Raw genomic sequence first — 18371 nt, forward strand, 5'->3', positions numbered from 1 at the left:
CAGTATTAATTTCAGCCTAAGCGCAATTTAAAAGTAAGTACACTGAGAGGTCATTTCTCTGCATTTTACTCCACCTCGGTGAGTAATTGACATGTCACCCTCCATTAGAACTCCTTACATTTGGGTTATCCATCCTCCAGCCTGACCACAATACCTTTCCTTCTTCTCCAGGGTCATCGCCAGTGTCGTCACCAAGGAAACCCTCACACCCTGTCATGGATTTTTTCAGCTCTAACCTCTTAGGTGACTCTTCCTCACCAGCGTCTATTTCTAGTCATGCAGACGTCCATGAAATCGTTGTGAGCGATTTTCTTATTTCAGATGAAAACCTTCAGAAGATGGAAAATGTACTGGATCTTTGGAGTTCAGGGCTTAAGGTATTACACTTGTTCAGTTACAGTTGTTTAATATGTAGGATAACAGTTCTGCTTGTGATCCCACTACTCACTGTTTTCTTTGAATCGAAAGATTTTGTGAAAAGAATTAAAAACTAAAGAGTTCCTGAGAAGATCAGTCCAGTGTTTTAAATCTGTATTTCTCAGTCTTTATTATCCATACGGCTCATTGTGTTAAGCAGCAGCTTGTCGTTCAGCAGGTCTTGACCAGGGCCCTGAGAATATGCATTTCTGACAAGCTCCCAGGTGATTCTGCGAGTCCAGGACCCACATTTTGAATAGCATACTTTTCAGTAGAAAGAGCTACTATGGGTTTCCACTGGATTTCTCAGATGTTTTTAAGGACTCAGTCTATGTGTGACACAGACACCTAGTGAAGCCTGACCATATCATAGCTGTGATGAAGGGAAACGTCTCCTTTTGTAGGAAACACAAGATCCAATTTTAGCAACGTGTATTCATTTTATAGCTGCTTTGAGCAACCATGGTGTGTAACTGCTAAGACTATAAAATCTGATTATTTTAGTGATATTATTGGCCTCTAAATAAAACAAAGTATTACAGAAATGGCTTTTCTTTTTTTTTTCTGCTATTTAATATATAATGCAGAAAATGACAGTTTTTCTGAAACATAGTTTGAGACAACTGATTTCACATTCACAGTGAAATTATGGTCATGAGAGTTCTATGGCATTTATATTTCTCTACTACTTAAAACTATAAATTTTAGAAATAATCTTTCATTATAGTTGTTACCATTTTTCCCCCGTGGAACAGGTTTCATCCTTCTAATCATGGTGTGAGTTCAGTGGAGTAGCCACTCCCAGTCATTTAATTTGTTCTAGGTTCAGATAATCATATTGTTACCTAGTTTCTTTGATAACATGATTTTTGGGTATTTTTACTTATGCCAGTCAGTAGAGTGAAGAGGGGTCAGATTCAGCAGTTTGTTGTACAATGTCCTTTGTGATAAATGATTTCGAGGAAGAAAGCATCAGTCCCATGGTTTCCACTATCCACTTCTATCTAAGTAATTTCCCAGTCCTATGGCTGAGCCTCAGCCATATGCCTACATTTCTGCTTTCCCTGAGCCATCTTAATATGGACATTGAAGTCCTTGAATAAACAAAGTATCTGTTTACTAGTGAAGGAGACCTGAAGTTTGTTTTTTTTTTTAAAGAACAACAAGGTTTCATACAAAATAACTTAAAATAGGAAAAAAATTCATTTCCCTAGTATGGCGAATGTGAACTGAGAACAACAGTCATGGCTGTTGAAGACATTTTCATTAGGGATTTTTATAAATAGTTCTTATGTTGATTGCTTGTTCTGATTATCTTTTTTTTTTTTTTTTTTTTTTTTTTTTTAGATTTATTTATTTATTTATTTATTTGACAGAGAGAAATCACAAGTAGGCAGAGAGGCAGGCAGAGAGAGAGAGAGGGAAGCAGGCTCCCTGCTGAGCCGAGAGCCCGATGCGGGCCTCGATCCCAGGACCCTGAGATCATGACCTGAGCCGAAGGCAGCGGCTTAACCCACTGAGCCACCCAGGCGCCCAACTTGTTCTGATTATCTTTAATGTTTCTTAATTTCAGTGTAATTTTAAGAAGTAATGTTAAACAAACTGCTTAATTGCTGGTGTATTTATTTTTCAGACAAACATCATATCTGAACTAAGCAAATGGAGACTTAATTTTATTGACTGGCACCGAATGGAAATGAAAAAAGAGAAAGAAAAACATGCAGCACACTTAAAACAACTGTGCAACCAGATCAACAGCTTGAAGGAGCTGCAAAAAGCCTATGAAGTTTCCATCGGGAGAAAAGATGAGGTCTTCACTTTTACATTTCTTTTTAAGTGAGATGAATAAAGATCTTGCTAGGTAATAAATGCCAGGAACAGATTATTTAGGTCATACGAGATACAAAGGGAAGATTGTTTCAGAAGCTGGAAAAAACAAAAACAGATGCACAGAGGGGCGCCTGGGTGGCTCAGTGGGTTAAAGCCTCTGCCTTCAGCTCAGGTCATGATCCCAGGGTCCTGGGATAGAGCCCCATATCCGGCTCTTTGCTTGACGGGGAGCCTGCTTCCTCTCTCTCTGCCTGCCTCTCTGCCTAGTTGTGATCTCTGTCTGTCAAATAAATAAAATCTTTTAAAAAAACCAAAAAACAAAAAAAACCCAGATGCGTAGAAATAAGATATATTCATCCTATTAAACATGCCAGGGTCATGTCATTTAATCTTTGTCACCACCATGAGTGTGCTTAAAGTTTTAAAAGTGCATGCTAAATATTGGGACACTTAATTGTTTTCCCCAGTCTTTTTCTTCCTAACTGTTATTAAGAGATTATCATGGAACCAGCATTACCCCCATGTTAAACTATGTTTCTAGGGGCCATTTTAAGTATATCACATTTTATTTGTGATATGTCTTTATTCATTGATAAAAATTTTTTCCTATTATTATAGACACAGCACTTTTTTTTTTTTTTTTTTTTTAAAGAGAGAGCACAAGTGCCCAAAGGGTGGGTGAGTCAGAGGGAGAGGGAGAGAGAAAAAGAGAATCTCAAGCAGGTTCCACGCCCAGAGAGGAGCCCAACACTGGGCTCAATGTTACCACCCCGAGACCATGACTTCTGAAATCAGGCGTCAGATGCTTAATAGACTGAGCCACCCAGATGCCCCACACAGAGAATACTTTGTACTTCACTTTCTTCTAGCCTCTTAAGAACAAAAGAGTGAGGTTCAGGTCTTTACTAATTTTGTACCTCACGACAGCACCTTCAACAGCAGAATGGGCAATATATCCACTGTTTTTCCTGACCCTCCCCCGCCATGGTGGTTTTCAGAAACAATGCCTCAGCTATTTGTCTGCAGATGCAGCATTTACTGTTTTAATGAACTAGATAAAGATTATATATTTTAAAAAATATATATTTATTTTGGCGTTCAAGGTATTATATAAAATCAAACATTTTATTTAATTTACTTTTTGAAGCATCAGATACTAACATCAGTCATTTTCTCTATTGCCCTCAAAACTCTGTCCTAAGGTTTTAAAATATTTGAGTTTAAAGATTTTATTTATTTATTTGAGAGAGAGTGCATGAGCAGGCAGGAGGGGCAGAGGGAGAAGGAGGCTCCCTGCCACAAGGCTCAATCCTAGAACCCTGAGATCATGACCTGAGGAAGGCAGACACTTAACTGACTGACCCACCGAGGCACCCCAAAATATTTTAAATATATATTTTTCAATTTCAAAGTATCACACACAAAAGAGTGTACATGGGTCCAGTTTGAAAAGGAATAAGATAAACAGCTATGCGCCACTATAGAGCTCAAGAAATGGAATATTACTAATGTCTTAGCATGTATACCCTTTTCCACTTTTGAAAATTATCTAAAGAACAACCAGAATAAATGTCTTTCAGTAAATATGCCCAATTTACTAAATCTTGCTTGAATGTGGCCAATTTAAAAAATATATTTTGGCTTCTCAGTTCTTTGTAAGAGAGAATATTGTTTTAAAATTTAAAAGTCGGGCGCCTGGGTGGCTCAGTGGGTTAAGCCGCTGCCTTCGGCTCAGGTCATGATCTCAGGATCCTAGGATCGAGTCCCGCATCGTGCTCTCTGCTCAGCAGGGAGCCTGCTTCCCTTCCTCTCTCTCTGCCTGCTTCTCTGCCTACTTGTGATCTCTCTCTATCAAATAAATAAATAAATAAAATCTTTTAAAAAATAAATAAATAAATAAAATTTAAAAGTCTTCGTAGATTTAAAAAAAGAAAAAAGAACAGGAAAAACTGAAGAAGAACATTATAGTATAACTGTTGTTTGCTTTTTTGAGTTTGTTGAATCTAGGAAATCCTTAGCAATTTTTAATCCAAAGTACCAAAAGTATTTAGGGACCAGAAAGATGTTTAAAACCCTGGTTGCTGCCCTCAAGTCTAAGGAACAGGGACTTTGTGTATATGTAGCAAAATATTCAAATATGTAGTTGTCTTTCTTGAATTAAATGTCAATGACTATATTAATTTTTATATATCTAAACTTTTTTTTATGATTGCCAAGATACACATAATGAAGATTTTTCTTTCTTTTCTTTTGTTCCTTTTCATTCATTGATATGTAGTGCATTCATGTGGTCAAGGTTTTTGGCCTTTTTACAGATAATAAAGAGGTTAACTGGATGACTATACAAGTGATGCATAAGTATTCTCTTGAGCATTTTTTGATATATGAGAAAATCACTTTACAAATTACTATTATTGTAACAACACAATAATTGAGTTAATTGCTATTTACAGGTGATTTCTAGCTTATCTCATGCCATAGGCAAGCAAAAGGAAAGGATAGAGTTGATGAGAACATTCTTCCACTGGCGAATTGGCCATGTTAAATGCAGACAGGATGTAAGTATAAAAACAAAATGATAACTGACAGATATTAGACTTCTGAAACTCAAAAGGGTTTAGGATCACATTTTAGAGTTATTGTTAAAGCTAATGAAAGATTTATTTTCTAATAAATCAAAATGAATTTTATAATTTAATGTTGCTCTTATTTCAAAGAATTTTAGTGTAGTTTGGGGAAAACACCTCTTATATTTTATAGGTCAATTGATCTTTCATTTCCCACTTTGTAGTAAGTTAGTAAGGATCTTACCTGACTAATAGATGCCCTTGTCATGGAGCCCCTTTAACAAATTTAATGTCAGATGTGATTATGAGGAGAAAGAATTTATAATCTTTAACATATCATATGCTTATTATATTGTTTCTCCTTCAGAAATGCCTGAATATATCTTCTTCATAAAGAGGCAGTACTGTATCAATATATTATAAAATTGTGTGAGTGTTTATTGTGTAGATTTGCCTTAGAGATGAGAATCAAAGAAAACTGTGTCTATATAGCTTCTTAAAAATTCTCTTTAGTTTGTTTATAATTTAAACTTGAACATCTTTATTTTAATAAGAGCTGAATCAGGATAGCAGAGTAAATATAAACCAAGAATAGTAAGTTCTGATACTTCTGACAGTATCAGAAGTGGAAAAGTATGAGAATATATGTATATCCCACAGGAAGACAGTATAGAGACTCAAGAGTATAGGGGATGGATGTATGTGTGTGTGCATGTGTGTGTGTGTTTTATTTGATGTTCATGTGAGCCATGGAATGATCTCTGTGCATTTACTTCTACGAAATTAATACTTAAGGAAAAGGCTACTACTATCATGGAACAGGATTTCTCTTTAAAGGATACTTTCTTATGCTTTCATTGTTTTTTATTAATCCTGGTAACCTACACATATTGAAAAGAGCTATTTAAATGAGAATGCCATATTTTAAAAGTTATTTATCAAATGAAATGATGAGAATATATTATGTTTAAATGTTAGTTGAAATACTTGAGGCTACCATCAGTTTTTGAATAGCTTTTCAAATTTAAGAAAATTGAAATTGGAACTACTTCAAAAGAATTTAAATCCATTGATAAAAGAAGACTGGCATATACTTCTATCTGGATCTATCTGGCACTCTATTTGATGGCAAAGTGTCTGAATTAAATTAGCATTGCTTATGGCGGTGGCCACCAGGTGGAAGAGTACTAATGGCACCTAAAGCCATAGGCCCCACCTTCTCGGCCTTGCAGCCACTCTGTCCTTCGCCTAGACCTGCTTTCAGCTGAAAGGTGATACAGACTCATAATGCCAATGTCAAGTTGCTCGTTTCCTTTCTTTTGTTTTTGTTTTTGTTTTTTTTCCTCCTAATTTGATGGGTGGCATACAGCAGTGATATAAGGATAAGAGCTTAGGTTCTGAAATGAGGTGGGGCTGGCTTTTCCCTTTCTATTTGTGTGACCTGGGCAGGTTACTTAACCTCTCTCTAAGCCTGTTCTGTCTGCAAATGAGAATAATATGATTATACAGGATTAGATGATAACATATATACACTGCTTACCTCAGGGTTACATTATGTATTTTAATATCACTGCCAATATATTTACCAGTTACTGTGTTTTTGAGGTTGTATATTACTTTCATTTAGGCCTATGAAGGTAAACTAGCTGACCAGTACTTCCAGAGAACTTTACTGAAGAAAGTCTGGAAAGGCTGGAGATCCATAGTACAGAAACAGTGGAAAGATGTGGTAGAACGAGCTTGTCAAGCAAGAGCAGAAGAAGTTTGTGTCCAGATTTCCAATGATTATGAAGCCAGAGTCGCTGTGGTAAACTTTTTTTATACTTTCAATTTCTTTTAATAAAAATTAAAAAGATAAAATACTGTTTATAGTTAGGCAGAGTAACCCATTTCTCCAGTTCCATTTACTGCTGTGTAGATTCAAATGAGACTTCCTGGCAGAGAACACTAGTTAAGACTAACTTAACTCTGACCTCCAAACTTTAGTTGCCTCTCTTGAATGTACACTTCCCTTGGAAATCACTTGTAGACCCTTACATTTCTAAGAAAGCATGCTTTCTTATGCTTCTTTACTTGGCCTTTATTGAGCCAAAAATAAAGACCCAAAACAAAAATGTTTATCCTTATGTTAATGTAAGTAAATTATGTTCTGATAAGTAGTTGCATATAAATTGAAGTCATTTTCCTACTGACTTTTATTAACAAAATAAACGTTTCCAAGGGAAAATATTTGAGACCCAAAATTAAATAAAAACCACGGTGAAGAATGCAGAGGGCCTCTTGAAATCAAATATTAAAAGAAAACCCTTTTTTCATCATTATAGGACTAAGTTCTTAACGTTAAAAATAATATTCATTATATAAATAATTTGCTGCAATTCAAGATGACTTGAAAAAGAAAAATTCAGTCCCTTGAGATTTGGCCTATGGGATTGTACCTAATGTCACTTTGCCCTGTAAATTCTATAGATAATGTTTAATTAAAAAGAAAGAATGATAGAAAAATTCTGTTAATAGTGCACTTAGGTATTTTTTTTCTGAAGAGATGAGAGTCCGTCTGTGGCTTTAATGTATTTTGCTTAATAGTCTGCATAAAAGTTTTATGGTCAGAAATGACATATCTATTTGATATAATTAAAACACATCAACAACCTTTGGTGGGACCAGCATGAAATTCCCCTTGTTTGAAACTTGATTTTATGGTTAGGAATGAAAATGGTTTATTGATAGAGACAGTAAGAAGTAAAAATGCACCTTTTAAAATAAATTGAAATACGTGGTGGAAGAGGTGAAGTGTTTTTAGTATTTTACATAAGAATAACTTCAGAGCTTGACAAGAGGGCCACACTAACAGTGCCAGCAAGGACTCCTGCCACCACTCCAGCCCCAGCCCCAGCCCCAACCCCAGCCCACCCCTGGCTTCAGCACCAGCACTGGCTCAGCTCCGGCTGTGGCTGTTGTGCAGCCCCCTAGCCCTCTTCCCGTGTCCCCACTGCAGCCACGTGGTCCAGCCACGCCAGGTCATTTTGGCCTCCATTGTGAAGAGTGACAGTGCAGTAGAAGCACGGCCTGAGTTTTCGGGACCCTGTTGAGAATTGTTGACAAGCATTCAACGAAAGTCACTAACAGCTTCTTTTCAGTACCTCCCAGTGAATCAAAAGATGAAGTAGTTGTTGGCATGAAATTCACTAAGAACGTGTATGAATTACACAAGAAAGTCTCTCCAAATGAGCTCATCCTGGGCTGGTACCCAGCAGGCCGTGACATTACAGAGCACCCTGTGCTGTTAAGTACTATGGCAGGGAAGTCCCCATCCCTATTCACCTCACTGTGGGCACCAGCCTCTCTGAGCAGCAAGGCCTAGGTCAGCACTTTAATGGGTGTCCCTGGGAGTACCATAAGGGTAATGTTCTCACCTCTGACAGTGAAAGTAGGCATACTGTGACACTGAACACATTAGAGTCAACCTGATCATGAAGACCTATTTGAGCCCCAACCAGATGTTCAGACTCTCAAGCAATCTGCAGCAAGCCTGAGGGGCATCGGTTCACATCTGGGATGCCCTGATAGTATTGCAGTACACAGAGGATGTGCTGTCTGGAAGGGTGTCAGCTGACAATACCACGGTCCATTTCTTGAGGAGTCTGGGTCACCAAGTACCCAAGATAATTCCCAGTGACTTTGAGACCATGGTCAACAGCCACTTGGCCAATCTCAGAGAGTCACAGATTGCTCTCACTGAGAAACTTATAAACCTGTGAATGGGCCCAGGCAGCACTCTGGCCAGTCTAGGCCACCCTAGGACTCAGAATAGAGTGAAGTAGAATGGTTTCCTTGAGGTTTGAGTCACACTGAGTCAGTCAACTCCTTGTGACTGTAAATAAAAATAGCCCGCTTTTTGTAAAAAAAAATAACTTCACAGTGTCTGTGTTTTGACTAGTTAATATCCTTCCTTGAGTCTCAATCTTTTTATTCTTTTCAAAAATTCCCCTTATTTAGTTATCTGGAGCTTTGGAAAATGCAAAAGCTGAGATTCAAAGAATGCAGCAAGAAAAAGAGCACTTTGAAGATTCCATGAAGAAAGCTTTCATGAGGGGTGTGTGTGCATTAAATCTCGAAGCTATGACTATATTTCAAAACAGAGGTGATACAGGTCAGTTATTTTGTATAAAGTTCTCTGCCTACTTTCAAAAAGGATTTGAGGAGATTTCAGTGATTGATGTGGTCTATAGTACTGATTTTCTGCAATGACTATGTCTTGTCCAGGTCTGGTATTTTTTAACTTGGTAGTGTCATACCCAGTTTTAAATCTGCCTTGAAGATTCACTCAGTTTTGGTTATTTATGGTATCTTAGATCTGATCAAGTAAACTGTCAACTCTTAAGTGTTTTGGCTCAGTGTTAAAATGATGTTTTGAATACAAAACAGTATTATAAGGCTCTTTTAACTAATAACTGCAATGCCTTCAAGTACAAAATTTTTATTTTTTTAAGTAGCCAAATTCCTTGGACCATTTTGTTTATTAAATATTTATCTAGTCATGGTTTCCCATTTTAAAAATTCTTATTTTCAGTTTAAGAAAGACCCCAACTAAAACTAATTTTCAACAAATATAAATATAGGCCTATCTACAACAGTCAAGTAAAATAATTTTAAGAAAAGAGAAGTCCCTGTATTAGCTGGGATCTGTGTGGTTTATGTGGGTGTTTCTGCAGCAGGGCTTAGAATAGCACATGACTAGAGTCTTTGCCACTAATTTGCACCGAGGCCTATTTTCCTTGGTGAGTTTTAGTATTCTGCTCTGAGCAAAGAAGATAATATAAATCTTCCCCACCTGCTTCACAGAGGGTTCTTTTGGAAATGCAGTGAAATATAATTGGAAGCTCTTTAAAAGATAAAACATACTTTGACATGTAAGATGATAGCAGTGATAAAATTATCACTATCTTAATTCACATCAACCTGTTTTATGTAAATATGTGAACATTTTTTGCGATATATCCTCATATTAAATCATATTTGAGATTCACAGTTTATCAATGACACAGTTTCATTTTGAACATCATTAACATTCCAATCCAGTGCATAACTTTTCTGTGGTTGTCATACCTTTATTTTAAAACATCTTCAAACATTTATTATTTAAATTGCATGTGGTGTGGATACTAGCATGTTAAGGCCAATAATTTTTTTCTGAAGCAGTGAGAAATCCTAGAATCTCAGGGCAGAATAGTTTATCTTGCTAATACCCAAAGGAGTACTTGATTTCTTCAATAGATGGTCTTTTAATTGAATGTCAACAGTGAAAACAAACTCACCACCACCAGTTGTAATTATTAGCAAGTTATATGTATTAAATTGAAGAATTTAATTATCTACTTCTAACAGATCCTAGATTTCACAAGTGACAAATTATACTTACTACATTCAATTATAAGAGACCTGTTTCTCATAACCTACATAAGAAGATTATGAATTGACTAGGACAGAGTGTTCTACCACCTTAATAACTTTACTATCTTAAATTTTTTAATTCAGATACAGCTTTGTCTCCTACAGGCAAATATCCAGAACTGGATCTGGAGAAAAAGTATTCTGATAATTATACAACATGATTTGTTTTGCCCCTGTTGCTTTTAAATCTCCTTTTATCTGCAGTTAATGCCAAGTCCTGGGATCTTAATTGTTCTGAATGGCTGTCATCACAATGGGGGTTAAAAATGACAGGAAAGTAAGACACACTAGCAGTAGTGTTGGTAAAGCTACCAAAAGCAAAAGTTCAGTGTTAACTAATGCAAGGTTTGCTCTGTGATTTGTAATTTTGTGGCATTTTATTAAAAGCTTTAAAAAAATTTTAATTCTAACAAGATAAAATTACTTCTGGCCCTTTTTCCTCTAAAACAGCAGTTTTTTTAAAAAGCAGTTTTTAATAATGATGTATCTATCTTGTCACAGCAGAACAAATACTTGGTTTTTTGTGTGTCCTGACTTTCTGCTGTCTTTGATCTGCAGTGCGTCTCAGTAGTATCCTAAATCTTAAATCTAAATCCTAAATCCTGAATCTCAAATCTGTATAGTATCCTAAATCTTAAAGATTGGAAATTAGAAGTTTTATGAAGAAGGCAAATGTGACAATAAAAATGGCCTTTAAATGGTACCTGCCAAATATTAAAGCAATTTTAGGAAAGTAGAAAAATGCTTTACAGATTAAAAAACTTACCCCAGTTAAAAGGAGAACAGTTATTAAATTACAGTGAAAAAAAAAAAAAAGGGAAAAAAAGGGAACTGCATAAATCAGCCCACGTTAGCAAGAGTTAGTCAGCTACCTCTATTCCAGGGAATCCCATCATGAGAACTCATTTTTGTACTTGTTCCACATCTGATTGAGTCTGCTACCCACCTAAAAAGACACAATCAGAATCACTTGCTATCAAAAGCATGTTAAAACTCTGTTTTGCTTTTAAAGTAAAAAGCAGTACTTTATATTGAATTAGTCCCTCTCATCAAAGGATTTCAAAAGATCTATGAATTATAATCCTCATTCAGCTTTGTTAATGAGGTACTGTTACTCTGTTTTATATAAAGATAGCCTAAGAGAAGGGATTACACGGAGAAAGACAACTATCATATGATCTCCCTGACATGAGGAAGTGGAGATGCAACATGGGGGGGTTAAGGGGGTAGGAGAAGAATAAATGAAACAAGATGGGATTGGGAGGGAGACAAACCATAAGTGACTCTTAATCTCACAAAACAAACTGAGGGTTGCTGGGGGGAGGGGAGTTGGGAGAAGGGGGGTGGGGTTATGGACATTGGGGAGGGTATGTGCTATGGTGAGTGCTGTGAAGTGTGTAAACCTGGCGATTCACAGACCTTTATCCCTGGGGATAAAAATATATTATATGTTTATAAAAAATTAAAAGATTAAAAAAAAGAGAGAGAGAGAGGGAGAGAGAAGGGCTTACAGAAGCCCAAATTTCAAATACAAAGAGGATAACATCAAAAACCATTTAAATGTAGGGCCATAGAACACCCTCTGTTCAGACATTCTGAAGCATCTCAGTGGCTGAATTTCCAAACCCTCACCCTGGTGTTGGGTGCTACATAGATACAGTCTTATAATACTTATACAGTGCTTATAATACTTGGGGGGGGATGGGATAAAATATGAAGAAACGCTTTGGTTTAGCTTCTGGAAGCCAGTGTTGCTCCTTTAATCCAAGGGTAAGGTTACTATATAGGGTGCCACTAAAATTAGTTATGTGTGCAAATATACCTAATCCATGAGTTTATTTAATCCACTTGCAAGAACTGATTTCTTTTACAAAGTTAAAAGTAAAAATTTTAGTGTTGCTGATTTTTAGTGTTATTTACTGATTTATTATTGTTTGCTGAAAAATCAAGTTTAAAATATATTGATTTTGTTTGGATAGGAACAACAGATGGAAATGAGAGGGTATAGGGATATCAAAAAAATTCTACAGATCTAAATACCAGGCAGTTGTATGAAATGGTTCAGAATGAATCCTTAGACTCAGTGTGACCATATTATTATAATGGCTGTTTTGGGAATACATTTTACTCAGCTGACATCCTAGCTGAGTACATACTTATTTTTATCTTTTACATAAGAGCAAATCTTCATTAGTTTTCACATATTGAAGGAAATGGTCTTTAGTCTTAAGTGGTTAATGCTAACATTAACCAGTTAATAATGCTAAACATTATATGCAATACATGACAGATTCCTACATTTTCTTTAGAACCAAATTTTAGCTATTATGTATTTTCATTGTTGGGGGGCATAAAAGGAATCTTAACCTGGAAGATTGTTAATGGAATTATTTTGCAATTTGTAGGGATAGACTTCACAAATAAAAAAGAAGAGTATGGCCCTGGCGTTCAAGGCAAAGAACATTTTTCTCAGTCAGATTCTCTGGCCCCTCAGATGCCCTCAGTGGTTGCATTGCCACCATCCCCGCCAGCAGCAGCCATGGGAGCAGCCAGCGCCTCTGCTTTTACCTCCGCTGCTTCCGTCACTTCTGCTGGGGCCACTTCTGCTTCCTCTGCTCACCTTCCGGTTTCTACAGCTCTTGGCTCCGGGTCTACAGCTGCTGCTCACCTTCCGGTTTCTACAACTCTTGGCTCCGGGTCTACAGCTGCTGCTGCACCAGAAGAAATGGTCAGTATGGTTAATACATGTGCCCGTGTGGGGAAAGGGGCTTGCATGTATATTGGGAGATTTTTCAGTTAGGACATACTTTCCCATGGAGGAAAATTCTATATGGTATTTAGGCCCAGCCATAGAAATAGTTAATATATGAAGTAGCTAAAACAATTTTAAATGAAAATAATGGCGGAGAGTTCTATTACAGTAGTGAGAATTAAAAACTTCTTCATTTCACATTTTTCAAGAATTAGTCAGGAAAAATAGATTTGAGAAAGAGTTGATGACAGACTTTATTTTGAAGGGAACTCATGGATATGTATTTTCAAGAGCTTAGAAGATTAACGGCTCTTTTGAATACTTATTCAACTACAGCTTTCCCTTTCCCTGAATGTAGCTATATCATTAATACTACTCTGTTGTTACTCCATCTTGATTTGAGTAGGTTTGTGTTTGTAATTCACAGTTGGAATAAAGATGGGAGTAGTTTTTCCTAGTTACTGAGCTTCTTTCAAGAGATGTGCATAGGGCATAGAACTGTTGAATGGGAGTATTTGTGTGAGAACTTGCCTGAAGGAATTAATCAAACTAATTAATATGGAAGAGTTACAAAGCATGTCAGGGTCCTGACTCCTGAGGCTCCCCTTGTTAAACCTGTATTCTTTATAAACAGCAGTTCTCAAAAGTGAAGGGAGTAGAGATACAATCCAAACTTATCAGACTCACTTCTGCTGAGCTTTTTAAAAAACAATGTATCCCCTAGGCACGAAGGCATGTCTAGTTTTAGAAAGCTCCTGAGATGATTCTGATTTGCTTGTGTCCCTCTCCTCCTTGACCCCAAGCACTTACCTGAGAGGAAAGAAGATGGCAGAATAGGTTTGATGTCCCAAAGCTCTCCTGACAGACCATCAGAAGCTGCCATTGCCCTGGACAGCTCTCTGTAGCTAAGGAAGGCATTGAGTCAGCCAGACAACTGCCCATGTGGAGTATTCCAGCTGACATGAATTTCTGCCTTTTGGAAGCTACTGACTTTAGGGGAAAAATATGTTGAGATCTGCTATTTATCACATTTGCTCTTGATTCAAAGAGGTTAAAAAATATAGCTGTTAAGAGAAATTTGAATGTGTAAGGGAGTTTTGACTTAGAAATAAGACACTGAAATTCAAGTTCAGCTGTGTTTATTTTTCATGATTACACATTTTCAAGTGTGATTCTATACAGATGATTTCATTTAAGTAAATACGGTGAGTGTTTATTTAAATTTCTGGTTTGTCATTCATGTTGCATATTCAGATAATACACAGATATAGATTTTTCAGAAATTCCCTTCAAGTATGACTACACCATTTGTACATCTGCATATATGTATAAACCTGAACATGCACAGGAAGAAAATGAATGAGTATGCTTACCACCCTATTTGTTACTTTTTGAAATAATTTGAGATAATTTTGAAGTCTTTGAAACCTGAAAGACACAATATTGTGGAGACAGCCCTTTCAACTACATCCTCCTCTATTAATAGATACACATTCAGTTTTGTTCACATAAATACAGTCTTTAGGGTTAGGGGGAGAGGAAAATCAGAAGTAAATCACTCTAAGTATAATGCTAATTTTCTTCCTTCCTTATATAATTACAGTCCTCAGATTCAGGTTTACCTGAATTTGTCTCCTTATTTTTAAAAAACCATAATAACAAAAAAAAGGAATAAGGACATTAGTTGGCTAGCTTACCTAATGTGAAATTGTCATTGTTGGGACTAGGAATGGAGAGATTTGTGAGGTAGGCCTGGTTATCTTTCTTTTCATTTTAATCACAGAGGCTTCCTATGAACTATTTAAAACTTTTTCCAGTCTTAGTATTTTCAGTAGCTGAAAGGAGCTGTTTACAGAGAATAAACTGCAGAGCCTGGGAAACAAATAACTGGAGAAAGGAGGATTGCCAGCCTAGTAAAATAACACTTCCCTTTGCAAAATTTTTAATTTCTGCAGACATCCTCAGTATGTTAAATAAAATGCCAGAATTTCATGACGGAAAGCACTCTTCAAGAAATAGATTAGGCAGTTATACAAGCAAATATGTTGCAGTTCACAAGACTGGACAATGGGTGACAGACACTTTATTCTTTTTCTAACTCCCAGTTGGAATAGTTGACAGGTTTCAGTTGGATTTTTAAACTCTTTAGTAATACTGAGGCCCCCTCTTAACTTTCCTCTTCATCTGAATGTAAAGTGAGAGGGTATCATTAGGCGCCCAGCACTGGTTTCCTCATTTTATAAATGGAAACTGAGGTTTAGAGAGAGGGAGGGGTAACTTGTCTGTGGATATAAGCAGTAATTCCAGCAGAACTGGAATTTAGACTTTTGACAGTTTGGCCACAGAACCCTGTCTCTTTTTTGTCTGTCTGTCTTTCTTTCTTTCTTTCTTTCTTTCTTTCTTTCTTTTCTTTCTTTCTGTTAAAAGATTTTATTTACTTATTTGACAGACAGAGATCACAAGCAGGCAAAGAGGCAGGTAGAGAGAGAGGGGGAAGCAGGCTCCCGCTGAGCAGAGAGCCCGATGCGGGGCTCAATCCCAGGACCCTGAGATCATGACCTGAGCCATGGCAGAGGCTTAACCCACTGAGCCACCCAGGTGCACCTAGAACCCTATTTCTTAACCAATAATCGAGTTTGTCTCCATGTCAATTATTAAGATAAAATAATGAGTTTTAAAACTATGTCATTTCCCTTTTCTTTCTTAATCCTTTTGATTTTGTTGCTTTTGTTGATATGACATAAAATGCTAGAATTTACATTTTTATAGCATTTTTAAAGTCACTTAAGCTGATAAATTTAATGTGATTCAACATGACTGAGACCAATAAGTGGTCACTTTAGTCAAAAAGTCAGTTAAAAAAAAAAAAGTTAAAGCAGGAAATTTTTAAAAATTATATATACATATCTTACACATCATTTAATGTTCAAACATGAGTGTGAGTGTTAATTTGCTAGTGTAGCTGAACTGAGTATGGGTTCACAGATTGTAATTAAGCCATCTCTTTTAAATAAGCTACACTAAGTGGATTATTTTTTCTGTAATTTCCAATTTCACTTTTTGTAAGTAAAGCAAGAACCTAACAGAACTTGCAGTGCAATCTGATTATAGAACAAACTATTTGAAAACAAAAAGCAGACTTGGTAAACATGCAAGTCAATTAAGACAACTATTTCAAAAAAGTGATAGAGGTTTCTTTTTAGTCCTTATTGTTCTTTACTAGAATATGTATTTTTCATCTTACTGAAGGCATTTTATTTTATTTTTTTAAAGATTTTATTTGAGAGAGAGAGAGAGTGAGCACGAGCCAGGGGGAGGGGCAAAGGGAGAGGGAGAAGCAGGTTCCCCGCTGAGCAGGGAGCCCAAGTACTATGTACTACACACTATGCACTAGACACTATGTGGGGCTCAATCCCAGGACCCTGAGATCATGACCTGAGCCAAAGGCAAGTGCTTGACTGAGCCACCCAGGCACCCCCTACCAAAGGCATTTTAAAACAATTCTCAGCTAGTTGGGTGAAGGTTATCACCCATGGACATTTTCCTAACTACTCTAGTTTTTCTCATGCCACATGTTTCCCTGTCAAAATTTACCTAGCTTGTCTTTCATTCTTTCATCCTCCAAGTAAGAGCACCTGTTAGAGTTGGGAGTGTTTATACCCCTCAAATGTGACTGGGCAGCAATAGTTATCAGCTTAATTGTACTTCAGTTTAAAATTTTTTCATAAAAATATTTTTACCTGCACTCAGTTTTACATTTGTATATGGTTTTTAAAACTCTTCAGCAGTTCATAAAGTCTTTTTTGTACTTTCATAAGAAATAGGATAAGGTTTTCCTAAGGTCAAAAGTAAAAGTACACAATAACATATTTGTAAATATTTTAAGATCAGAGTTTTGGTTTCTTAAATTCATAAGACCCATAAAAATTTAAATAGCCAAATAGTTTCTGCAAGTATATATGAGAAGCAGTTGTCTAAATATCTCTCCCTAAATTCTGTTAGTTGTTTCTCCTATTTACCTTTTTTTCCCTAAATTATATGCTCATATCATTTCCACATGCATCAGTTTCAGACATTATTGGTTGACTTCCTATTATGGATGAAAGAACTTGGCCTTTTCATACCACCTTATTCCTTCCCTTCCCCTCCCTCATCCACTGTATGTATGTATGTATGTATGTATTTGAGAGCGAGAGAGAGAGTACAAGCAGGGCGGGGAGCGGCAGTGGGAAAAGGAGATAGAGAATCTTAAGCAGAGAATCTTAAGCAGGCTCCACGCTCAGCACAAAGCCCAACATAGGGCTCAGTCTCACAACCCTGAGATCATAACCTGAGCTAAAATCAAGAGTCGGATGCTGAACCTACTGAGTCACCTAGGCGCTCCTCCACTTATATATTTAGATACAAATATTCCAACTTTGCATTAAGTTAAAGTTTATGATGACTATGTAAATATGGCTAAGCTATTATTATGCCTGTATTTCCTTTCTAGTACAGTTTTTTGTTCCTGGAATTGATCCCTTCATTTTTGTCTTTACTTGGTTTTCTCTGCAACTCTAACTAGGTCTCAAATCCAAACTCTCCAAGGCTTTACAAAACCTCACTGAGTGCTGTTTTCCCAGGGTCTTCCTGACATATCAATATTCTGTCATTTTAATTTTCCCAGAGACATTTCTCATGGAACACACAGTCATCCTCTTTCAGTATACAGTTGCAGCCATCTGTAGCTAGATGCAGATATGTAAAGAACTTCAATGAATGAAACCTCAGATAGACGAGACAATGAGGAAAGATCACTAATAATGCTTTTGGAAAAACTATGGTTAGAGGGAGAATTAATTTAGGTTCATAATTCACACTGAAATTTCACATGTTTTAAGAAGTTAAACCCAAATAAGTAAATGTTAGAAGAGTATACCCCAGCTGTCCAAGGAAAGCTGCTTGATTCAATTATGGAAGAAATTAATGATAAAATTAGCTATAATTTTAAAAATGTATGTGCATTGAAAAATAAAACAGATAAATGAAATAGGGAAAATACTTTAAGTGCCTATATCAGGAGCAATTAAACGTTTTTGAGAGCAATACCCATTCCTGGCAAGTAATTAAAGAACATGGATAGTTGAGAAAATGAACTACAAATATGAAAAATTAATAAGGAACCACAAATTAAATTAAATATATATGTTATTCCTGATAGAAATATAATCTTTCTGGAGTATCATCCAGCAGTAAGTAACAAAAGTTGTATAAGCTGACATTATGTTTTGATATGATCATCTCATTTTTGCAAAATATTCTATAGAAAAAACTCAAAGGGAATCCTCATTTACAAAAATTTTGTTTCCTGT

The 18371-nt window shown here is 36.3% G+C and overlaps 1 protein-coding gene and 1 pseudogene across 6 annotated transcripts in view; both read left to right on the top strand.

Annotated features, from left to right (window-relative positions):
- Nucleotides 1–18371, top strand: part of POC5 (POC5 centriolar protein) — a 37805-nt gene that overhangs the window by 12007 nt on the left and 7427 nt on the right. For 4 of the 6 annotated variants that reach the window (XM_032335929.1, XM_032335930.1, XM_032335933.1 and 1 more), the window contains 6 exons: nt 172–377; nt 2051–2227; nt 4701–4805; nt 6442–6621; nt 8814–8967; nt 12674–12996. In XM_032335929.1, the coding sequence (XP_032191820.1) occupies nt 172–377; nt 2051–2227; nt 4701–4805; nt 6442–6621; nt 8814–8967; nt 12674–12996 (1145 nt within the window). The remainder of the gene's footprint in view (nt 1–171; nt 378–2050; nt 2228–4700; nt 4806–6441; nt 6622–8813; nt 8968–12673; nt 12997–18371) is intronic. The other 2 variants (XM_032335934.1, XM_032335932.1) reach the window with 2 other exon arrangements.
- Nucleotides 6634–8766, top strand: LOC116586230 (annotated as a pseudogene).

This window comes from Mustela erminea, chromosome 3 (genome assembly GCF_009829155.1).
Source record: "Mustela erminea isolate mMusErm1 chromosome 3, mMusErm1.Pri, whole genome shotgun sequence".
NCBI lineage: Eukaryota > Metazoa > Chordata > Mammalia > Carnivora > Mustelidae > Mustela > Mustela erminea.